The following is a 10,653-nucleotide window of genomic DNA, read 5'->3' on the forward strand; positions in this document are numbered from 1 at the left end:
CGGCCCACCCTGACGTTTACCTCGCTGCTTTGTAGAGGTGCAACATGCAAAGGTCACACGGCACAGAATGCGCCAGGGGACTATCAATGTTTGACGGTGTGCTCAGTGAGCGAAACCCTACGTGGCAACACGCGCTGTGCCCCTCATGGACTTTGAAGGACAGTGGATTACGTGCTTCACTTACCCAAGCGCTCTTCGTACAACCGCATCTTGCATCATAGCACGAAATTTGGCTTGGCAAGTGCATACATGGCGCGCATCGAGGCCAATGCGCGGAGGGCCAGCCTCGACAACAGAGTTGGGTGGACACACACAGAGTGTTTGTGGTGGAGGTGCTTAGGGGTTGCTTGGTGCAGTACAGCGAACCTGCAGCTGCAACGCATGTACAACAGTGAGGGCACTCTGGCACTTGGGATACGGGCACGGCAAAAACTTGGTTGAGAGCTGATATGGCAAAAAGCAAAGGTGTACAGTAAGGGGCAAATACACGCAGGGGATGCACGTATCAGGGCAGGGTTAAGCCTGGCGGTCCAAGTGCAAGGTACCGTGCGTGAGAGGTTGAGGATAGGGGCGACTGCTGCCGTGTGTTGAGCTGTGGTTTGGGGAGTGGGGTGGTTGAATGAGCGGTACGGCTTCGAACGACCTTTGATTGCTGCCGAGGCCTGCAACCCGTCACGGTTAGCGGCGATAGCGCCCACATGCTGTCTCGATTTCCATTTGACGGCAGCACAGCCATTTGTGCCACAAGGCCAGTGCCCATGCCTGCAATCCGCGCGCGGTGTGCAACCCATGGACAGCGAGGCACGCACCGAAGCCGTGCCACACACTGGCAAAGAGCACACTCGCCACCTTCAACGAAGTTATCTCACATCAACCGTATAACCGCAAGCTTACGTTGGCAAAAACATAGTACTCTTGGTGGCGGCCTGTGATCGCCCTCTTGCACTCAATGAGGGAGAACCCCGCAGGAGCGTGCGTGTGGCGATTGGTGGGCTCGCAGCAAGCAGCCCCCGCCCCAGTTGCAAGGCTGCGGTCCTGGCGGCTGAGACACCGCCGATGGGATTTGGTTCTGGCATCCACAACATGCAGGCTGGACGCACAGTTGTGCGGCCAAGTAAGAATTGGGTGAAAGCATGCACCACTCACGCACATTGGTGTGCCCGGTCCTCTTGTGCTTGCCACATCAGACACAGTGGGTGCATGGTTGACCTGGAAACCAGCATCAAGCCACATGCGCTTCACCGATGACGTGGGAAGGCGAGATGAAAGTGGAAGGACCAGCTCAGCTGCACCGCAGCAGGCACCGCCGCCACCCGGGCCGCCCACGCGCGCGCCGGCGCTGCGGCGGCGTCGACCAGGCGCGCTGCAGCATCCGCACCATGGGGCTCGAGCAGCGCGGCCGCAACCGCGTGCACGCTGCGGGCGGCCATGCCACCTCGCACCGCGGCCCACACCAGACGCTCGGCCAGCGGCTGGCCCCCTGTGTTGCTGGTGGACTGGTGGGGGCGCTGCTCTGCATGCGGGACCGCGTCTGTCGTGGCACTGTCTGTAGGCAGCCGTGGCAGAGCTCGGTCCAGCGCCGCGGCCACCGCCTTCACCCTTTGAGGCTGAGCCAGCCTGTCCCAAGCAACGGCCAGCGCCGCCAGAGTGCCGGGTGACAGCACTGTGTCCATCAGTGACGCCACTGCCAACAAGTCCGCCGCCGGCCAGGGGGCAGGGAACGCGCCGCTTGCGGCATCCAACAGATCTGCACCTGCGACCGCGGGCGGCGGGCCTGCCGGCCTGGCAGCCTCAACACAGAGAGCTGTGCGCGCCTCAACATGTAGCCCTTGGCGCACGAGCGCCAGGCGCGCGCGTGCCGGGAGGTGCAGACCCGGCCGCACCAGCGCAGCTGCCGCATCGATGGCGCGCCCGAGGCGCTCCGCGCTGGCCACACCGCCCAGCGCATCAAACCAGGCCGCCAGGCGCCAGGGTGGGAGTGCGGTCTCGAGGGCGGCCTCCCACTCAGCGGGAGCGGGGGTGCGGAACGCTGCGGCGGCGTGGCCTGCGCCCTGGCGCATCTGCTCCTCTGAGGGCAGGAGCCCCGCGAGCTGTGGCAGGGCGGTCGCAAGGGCGTCCAGGCGCTCAGGGGTCAGGGCCTGCAGGCACAGCGTTAGTTGAGGGTTTGCTGAGCGGGCCCACGGGGGACCTGCGTGCGCATCGCCAGTCACTGTAGGTCGGCCGGCTTGCTGGCAGAGGCCCGATTGTTGAGCTTGCCGAGAGAACTCCAGAAGACAAAGCAACACGGGGGCCGCTGACACGTTGGTAAGCTTGCAGCCCCCTGACCAGCGAGTGTGAACCGGATACCCTGCAGGGCGGTGCATCAACGCAGGCGCGGCCCCTCACCTCAACGAGGGCCCCCACACTGCGCTCCAGCCGCCGCGGCGGCATCACTGCCAGCGCAGCGCGCCCCCCGTACGCTACGCGCTCCTCCGTGATTCCCCCAACCAGCGCCGCCGCCACCTCAGCCACGAGCTGCGCGGGCACGGCGCGCTCCAAGCTGTCCAGGGTGCGCAGTAGTGCAGGGCGCGCGCCTCCTGGCAGTGCGGCCGCGCGGGCAATGATGTCACGCAGTGTAGGCAGTGCGTCTGGCAGGCATGCCTCCACTGCATCCAGGTAGCTGCGGGCATTAATGTTTTGTGGGGGGAGGTTGAGCCAGGCAGGGCCTTCGGGGTGCGTGGACTCAATGTGTTGCACACGGAATGCGACCAGATTCAGATCGGTTTCAGGAGGGGTGTGCAGCAGGTGTGTTGTGAGGGGGGAGTGAAGATTGCCTGGTGTCGGTGCTCAGCTTCAGTCGAGCTGTGGTTGCTGGCAGTAAACCTTTATAAAACTGGCCCCATCCTCGCGCCGGCGCCGCCAGCGCCAACCACCTGGGCTCAAACCCGACCGCCCACCAAAACCCTGCCCTTGCGCGCCCCACCGACGCACCCGTCGATGCGCTCTGGCGTCCAGAACGTGCGCAGCGCCATGACCAGCTGGTTCACAGCGCACTGCGGCGTCGCGCCCTCCCGGCCCGCCTGCGCGTCCGCCGCCGCGGCCCGCGCGCTGGCGGCCAGCAGGTCGTCCCACACCGCGTCCATTGTGGCCGTGGGGTCACCCAGCAGGTCTAGGGTGGAGGTGGGCGTGCCCAGCGCCGACTCAATAGTGGCCGCGGGCGCTCCCACCGCCGCCAGGCCGCCGTCCCAGGTGGCGACGGGGGACCCGCCGCGGCTCTTGGCAAGCCGCCGCGCGTCCCTCCAGCCGCGCCGGTGTGCCTCGATGCCCCACTTCCCGCCGCGGCTGTTGGCAGCGACATACTCCCCATCAGGGGACGCCGGCCGCCCGGCGCGGCGGCGGCGCACGGCGCACGGCGTGAGGACCGCCGCGGCGACATCCGCTGCCGCCGCGAGGCGGCCGGGCGTGAGGGCGTCCCTTGAGAGCGCGTCGAGCCAGGCCACCGCGTCTGCGTCGACCAGGGACTCCATTGCGTCCATGACTGTGTAGACGGCCGTGTGGCGGTCAATGTGGTCCAAGGTGGCCACCATCCAGCAGAGGTCATCCTTTTTTTGGGGGGGGGGGGAGGTAATGGGCACGTGTGGCAGGTGTGAGGAAGATGACGCGAATGGTTGGGGGTTTTGGTGCGTAGGGGAACGTGGCCTGTAGCTGATGTGGATGCCGGGCTGGCTGGTGAAGGGGCGCAGTGGACACAAAGTGCTGTGCTGGCTTGCAACCAGGCGGCAAGAACAAAACGTCCCAGGAATGAGAATGGGTTGACTCTGGGCCCACAGACAAGCAGTCGACCCTCTGGGGGTCCACACAGGGCTGGCAGCGAGAGGATGGCCTCGACGGCAGAGGGTGCATTGGGTGCCACTGATATCAAAGTTGGTGTGTGTGCAGACTCCAGCTTCGGTAAAGTTCTGGACCTCCCACCACCACCCCACCCCCACCTCTCCCAGTGCGTTGTCCACGGCGTCGATGACGCCCCTCACGGCGCGCCCCAGCTCGGGCTCGCGCTGCATCATGGCCGCGCCCTCGCGGTGGGACAGCAACGCGCCAACGAGGCCGGCCTGCCAGAGAGGGTATGTATGGGGCAGGGTCGAAGGTGTTTTTTGGGGGGGGGGGCTGACAGCAGCAGGTGAGTCTCTCTAGGGGCAGACTGAGAGAATTGGGATGTATTCTGTGGGACAGGAAGGCAGCATGCACGCTGGAGGCCTACCGCGCGAGTCAATTCAAAACAATTGTCAATTTGCGAGGGATGATACCAGAAATCACTGTCGTGATTGTGGGAATTGGAAGAGTCTGGGGTCAGCCCAGCTGTTGGCTATTGTCCGCACACTGCCCTTCCCGTCGCTGTCTGCACCGCCTTGCTGTGTCCCCTAACCTTGCACATCCACTCTGCCCCGCGTACACACACATACACACACTCACCACCCAGGGCCTGTTGATGAAGGACCGCCAGTCGTCGCGCAGGAAGGGCCTCTGGTCAACCAGCTGGTTGAAGCGCTGGGAGGAGGGGGCGGCGGCACGGGTAGCAAGCGTGAGCAAGCCTGGTGCAGGGGCACCGTGAGGGTGGCCGCTGCGGCCGGCGGCCTCGCTGCAGGTGCCCACACCCGGCAACCAACTGCTGTACACAGGTAGCGAATCGTGCAGCTCTCCACCCAGATGAAACAGCCGAAGAAATGCGTGGTCTTCTTCGGCGCTGAGGATGCATTACTACGCATACCCACTAAATGAGAGTGGCTGTACCACGTCCCCAATGGTTTGTCAACCCACGCACTCCCAACGAGCTGGCTGCTAGTATTGGGGACCATGCGCATTCGTTCTGTACAGGGGGTTGTACACCACCTTCAAAACCAGACACCCCCACCGGACCCCATCTGCCTGCCTTGAAGGACGAGGTTTCCTGGATGAGCTCCAGCACCGTGGGACAGGGCGCAGAAAGCAGCGGCGTGGCCGGCAGCGAGGCGGGCACCGACGCTGGCGGCGGCGGCAAGGCGGGCGCCGCTGGCGCGGCTGCCAGCAGCGCGCATACTGGCTGCAGCTTGACTTCTTGCTCGTGCGTGTCAACGAAGGACACGCCGCGGGTGGCGTCATGGGTGGCCCGGCGCGGGACCACTGCCTTGGCGCGACATCGCCATGCTGACCTGGAACGGTGTTCACCACCCGTCGTGACTGGGGTTGCCGCCGTCCCCCAGGGCAGCAACACACTAGAGTTCATACCCGTCTCAAATTGACCGCTGCACAACGTCCAGTTTCACTTTCTGGCTCTCAATGGCCCCTCTTGATCCGCATGTTTCATCTCGGGACTTGCCCGTGAGGGACGCACGAGGTCCTCTCAAATGTAGTGTGGGAAATATGTATGTCAATGGTCACTGTCGATCACTTCGATCACAGTTCACCAGGCGCCTGCGGCGACCAGTAATTAGTGTGGCAGGAATACACATGCAACCATGCTTTTCAACATCCACACCCTGCTTGGGCGAGATTTAGCAAAGCTTACTGGATATATGAAACGTCCTGCTGGCAGCCCTGCTGGGGGAGGTGAACCAAGCAGCGAGAGAGGGGAACCGACCTGGTTGTTGCTGTGGTATGACACAGCAGACGGCCCACTGCTGCCGTGTGTCTCGCGCCCGCGTTCGGCCAAGACTTCGTGCTGCGATGCCCAAATTTCTGATTACACCGGCCTTGCGTTATCTCATGTCATGAGATAACGCAGCCAGTGGCAGTGCCACTACAGCACAACTTGCAGCTCTTGGCTTGTCAGTGACTACTCGCCCTTAGCTGCACAACAGTGACTAAAGCACGACACTGAAACGGCCCAAAAACGCCACACAAAGGCCAAAGCCAGATGATTTTTCAGGTGAATATGGTCGGATTTTGAACAAGAACTGATGCCCAAGTCGCAGAACCACAAGCACCGGCGAGTCCTGCTTACGAAAGCTGAGCACGATTCAGCAGCCGCCCTGCTGGACCCCGCCGTGGTGCAGACTGTGGTGGGCCGCCCCTGCACACATAATGGGGAATTGTAAGAGAGCCTAAAACAACCATTGTTTTGCCGATGCAGCCGGCAGTGGCGCGCTGCAGAAACTTGCGCTCTCCTTATGCACACCACCTGGGCTCAAGTTACGAGCACACCCCGCCTCCCTGAGTCACTGATGCATGCGTTGTTCCTCTGCCGTTCCTCCGAACCTGCCGCAGCGGCTTACCAAGGACATTGTAGCTTGTCCTCTAGGTCTCGCTTGGTCCCGGAACCGTCGTGCCCAAACATTTGTGACATGATTAGTTGCGTTTTGTGATTAATATAGCACATTGATCTGAGTGTGCGGTTCACAGGGCGGCCGCATGAGGACCACCCAAGCTCCTCATGTTGCTTGCCGATGCGTGGTAACGGCCCTCTGGCAGGCAATCTTATGTGACAACACGACGAGTGTGTGTGCAAAGATGTAGGCTCTGTGCACATGAACCTGCCGGGTGGATTATGCAGACTTGAGCATGGGGAACAATGACGCTCGGCATGCCGAGTGCCATTGCACCGCCACCATTCATCCAGCACACCCCAAGCATCGACAGCAGGGCTTCCGTACGCAGCAGACTTGCACGTGTGCGTCAAGCTTCCGGCTAGATGGAAACTGAAGTGAAAAGCACGGGTGCATCAACCTGCGGTCCTGTCGACACGGCGCTTGCAACATACACATGATGGCGCCACAGCTCCAACAACCGCAAATGTTCAGCCTTGCACTTGATATGCATTTACATGTGTGCTGCATGTGCAAGCAGCCCTGGTCAAAAGGCTGTCGCGCCGCACACATCCATTCCGCTACAAGCCACCTGAGACTGTTGCCAGTTGTTTGAAACCGTTCTTGAGCACAGAGCACCAACATCGCAGCAAGGATTCCCAAGCAGCAACGATTGTGAAGCAACCCAGAAGAACAGCTTCATAAACATTTTATAGCAAACTGTATCCCCGTGCATTCCATAGCTTGCAGCCTGCGTTCGGGCGTCCAGGTGACGCCTTGGATCATTTGACCAGCCACTCCGTGCTGAAGGCAGCAGAGGGCGGCTCATATGCCGGCCCAGTAATTATAAATACTTCGCCAGCAATTTCGAAAACTTACCACTTTTGGCTGCCATTTTCACGCATCCACCTGCATGGGGGCAACCCGAACTTTATCACCGAGCACTTTCGTCCCACCCAGCCGCGCGCACACATTTGATTGACAAATCAATAAAACAACAGCCTGTAAGATAGACATTACGCGAGCAGCGGTGATCTCGTGCAACCCACAACAGCTGCAGCAACCCTTGCCAAGATGTTGGCCTGGTTCTCATCGCTCCTTGACTGGCTACGGAGGTGGGACTACATGCGACAGTCTGTCGTTGCACCGCACCTTGCGTCACGCAGTTTGTGACACGCTGTTGCCCAAGCGCTGCGGCGCCGTCGCCACCCCGCAGCGCACTTGGGCCTTTGCTTGGCAACCTTCCGTGGCAACTAAGTGATGCCATACGCGACTGCACTGGCATGCCCGCGCTCCTGCCGCAGCCTGTTTTTTCACCGGGAGATGGAGCTGTCACTGATTGGGCTGCAGAACGCGGGCAAGAGCTCGCTGGTGAATGTGCTCACGACGGGGTCCTTCCACGAGGACATGATCCCCACGGTGCGGCAAGGGGACGCCACGGACCAACACATGAATGGCGCAGACGTGCTGCTGCCAGGGGGGCTGCGGCAGCGCAGTACGGAGCTGGAGCAGCAGGGTGCCAAGCGTGAGCGGCGAGGTTGCAGCGAGGCACCAGCACAACTGCAGCCCGCAGCGGCTGGTCCTGTTATGGACCCCAAACCTCACTATCCGTGCGGCCTCAGGTGGGTTTCAACATGCGCAAGGTGACCAAGGGGGCCGTCACCATCAAGATGTGGGACCTTGGAGGGCAGGTGCGAGAGCGGGTGTGATCAAGCATGTGATGTGCGCACTCACCATGCTCGGATATGTGTATGGTTGGGCCGTTTGGCAGTATTGAGATATAGAGGGATGACCTGAGGCTAGTGTACAATCTTCAGTATAAGGAGTCAGGCCAGCCTGCGACGCTCCAAATGCAGTCCGCACAGGTCTCTCGTCGGCGTTGCGCCGCGGCCGAGGACCTCCGCGCAGACGCACGTTCGCCTCCACCCCAAACCATATCCCCACCTGTGCCGCCACCAACACGCCCCGCCCCCCGCCCCGCACTGCAGCCGCGCTTCCGCAGCCTGTGGGAGCGCTACTGCCGCGGGGTCCAGGCCATCGTATACGTGGTGGACGCAGCGGACACTGCCTCCGTGGAGACAGCCGCAAAGGTGGGACGGGCTGGAACCAGGGGCGATTACACAGGAACGGGGCGCCAGGGGCATGCCCGTCCTCGTCTGAATCTGTGTACATACATCAGTGCGAGGCTTTTATCCTTGCGCAGCGCAGGCCTCCCCTACGGCGCCCCTCCCGACGGCCGTCGCACCGCCTTCCCAGGAGCTGCATGCACTTCTGGAGCGGCCATCCCTGGACGGCATCCCCTTGCTGGTGCTGGGCAACAAGAACGACCTGCCAGGGGCACTCACCACGCAGCAGCTCATAGAGAGACTCAACCTGCAGGTTCGCGCATTTGCATGAGCATGCATGCGCGTGCGTGTGCGTGTGCGCGTGCAAGTGTGTGTGTGTGTGTGTGTTCGTGTGTGGTATGTGTTCTAGCGTGCGCACTCGCGTACGCTTGGGCCCGCATGTGTCATCAGAGGAGAGGGCACGCGGTGATTGTGTGTGGGCTGGTCTGGTGCGGTCTGGATGCAACAGCAGAGGCGTGCGCGAGGTCTGTTGAGCGGGCAGGCATGCCAACGCTGCGCCTGCCCCCCCCCCTCCCCCTGTCCACTCCAGTCTGTGTCTGACCGCGAGGTGTGCGTCTACTCCATCAGCTGCAAGTGCAGCACAAACATTGACATCACGCTGGAGTGGCTCACCAAGCACGCCAAAAAGTGATGCGCTGCGTGATCGGAGCGTCCCCTGGCGGGGCTGGAGCAGGGCCTGCAGCTGTAGAGGGCGTGCTGAGGGGCCGCGGCTGTTTGCGGTGGCGGGCCCAGCACCAGGCACCCCTGCCGCTTTCTCTTGATTTGCCTGTTGGGAGTGCAGGTGCCAGAGCGGTCATCGCACACGTTTACTGCATCGCTTACTTATGTTGCAATCGCCTTTTCATCTTTGTGCCACACTGCTATTTTATTCTTAGGTAGTTGTCTGAATTGTCGCACTTGCCGTGCGGCGGCAGTCTTTCCCCGGTCACAATTAGACTTATCTCCTGGGCAGATGGTTCTGCTGCAACGCATCCAACTTGAGGCGCTCCTTGGGCACCCATGGCAGACGACACCCTGTGTAACGTGTCCTGCGGCTCCCTGATCAACTCCGGCTGTTGCTGGGGAGGGGGTGGCTGATATCAAATAGCTGGGCCCAAAGGTCGTGTTACAGCACACTCATCACACGCTTTCCGCTGCATGGGAAAACGCAAATGCAAGGCCATGGTCCAAATCATGCTTTGCAGTACTCGTCATCGTTCAACCTGAGAGATGGCCGGCGACCTGGGGCCACGCGGCATCCCCAACAGAGGTCCGCCAGGACGTCATCCACCAGCCATGCCCCTCTCAGGGGCGCCGGCATCGCGCGCCAGCCCTCCCCGCAGCCAGCCCTCCCGTGGCTGCCCGACGGCGGGCAGCCGCCAACGCTCAGCCGGCAACAGAGAGGCCTAGGTAGCCTGGATCACAGCGCAATCACCACAAGGGGGGCACTCGGCCCCGGCCCAAACCCCTACGCCCGGCTGCGGCACGCAGGAGCGGACGCACGGGGCCATGCGCCCCCCCCCCATCAGGCGGCCAGCACCCGGTCCTCCTCGCCCGCCGCGGCCGCCAGGCACGGTGCGCCTGCGGCAGCCGGGGCCGTCGCGCCGGCCCGGCCCGTGGGGTGTGGGGCGTTTACCAGATGCCGATGGCCTTCCAGACGGTGAGGGCGCTGCCTGTCCAGACTGCCAGGTAGTACACCGACAGGATGAAGCCCAGCTTGAGCCAGTCGGCCTGGGGCGCGGGGGTGCGCAGAGGCGGGGGCGGAGGGAAAGAGGGGCGGTGAGGGAGGGAAGGCCGAGTGTGCAGGCGCGACTCCCGGAGTGCGAAAGCACAACTGAGGACAGCATCTAATTCCTGTGCCTAAGGCCCCCTTGAGCCTCTAACATCCCCCCCTCTCCCCCCCCCACCTGGTTGACGTAGCCGGAGCCAAAGTAGGGGGGCGCGCTGCCGATGCCGTAGGTGGTGAGGCAGCCCATGAGGTTGGACACCTGGCCCAGGGCCAGGGCCGCCAGCATGCCGGGCGCGCCGCAGGCCTGGGCCACGGCCAGGAACGCCGTGTACATCGCACCGATGTGCGCGGCACCTGGCGCACGGGAGAGAGAGGGTGTGCGTGTGTGGTGGGGGGGGGGAGAGGGGTGTCAATATTTTGATGGAGGAAACATATTGTTTCCTGTGTCCGCGAAGAAGGCAGACCCTGGAGAATGGACCCCAGCAGCCACGCATGCCCAGTTGTGGCAACGGCTCGTGCGCTGCGACCATCGGGCCACCCCATCATCGACCCCACCCCGGGG

General features: G+C 62.5%; 3 protein-coding genes across 3 annotated transcripts; 1 reads left to right on the forward strand and 2 right to left on the reverse strand.

Annotated features, from left to right (window-relative positions):
- Positions 1–516: 516 nt before the first annotated feature.
- On the reverse strand, positions 517–3,506 carry MNEG_9779 (hypothetical protein; the record flags this gene model as incomplete). Its single annotated transcript, XM_014041747.1, has 4 exons — positions 517–522; positions 1,884–2,138; positions 2,386–2,659; positions 2,971–3,506. The coding sequence occupies 4 exons, from the start codon at positions 3,504–3,506 to the stop codon at positions 517–519; spliced, it is 1,071 nt and encodes a 356-aa protein (XP_013897201.1).
- A 3,825-nt stretch (positions 3,507–7,331) lies between these two features.
- On the forward strand, positions 7,332–9,014 carry MNEG_9780 (ADP-ribosylation factor-like protein 8A; the record flags this gene model as incomplete). The annotated part of the gene is made up of 6 exons (XM_014041748.1): positions 7,332–7,372; positions 7,562–7,676; positions 7,880–7,948; positions 8,246–8,347; positions 8,514–8,636; positions 8,913–9,014. 6 exons carry the CDS (start codon positions 7,332–7,334, stop codon positions 9,012–9,014), a joined length of 552 nt encoding a protein of 183 aa, XP_013897202.1.
- A 980-nt stretch (positions 9,015–9,994) lies between these two features.
- MNEG_9781 (2-oxoglutarate/malate translocator Flags: Precursor) lies at positions 9,995–10,425 on the reverse strand (the record flags this gene model as incomplete). The annotated part of the gene is made up of 2 exons (XM_014041749.1): positions 9,995–10,093; positions 10,270–10,425. 2 exons carry the CDS (start codon positions 10,423–10,425, stop codon positions 9,995–9,997), a joined length of 255 nt encoding a protein of 84 aa, XP_013897203.1.
- Between the last annotated feature and the right edge of the window lie 228 nt (positions 10,426–10,653).

This window comes from Monoraphidium neglectum, assembly GCF_000611645.1.
Source record: "Monoraphidium neglectum strain SAG 48.87 unplaced genomic scaffold scaffold02061, whole genome shotgun sequence".
Classification (NCBI taxonomy): domain Eukaryota; kingdom Viridiplantae; phylum Chlorophyta; class Chlorophyceae; order Sphaeropleales; family Selenastraceae; genus Monoraphidium; species Monoraphidium neglectum.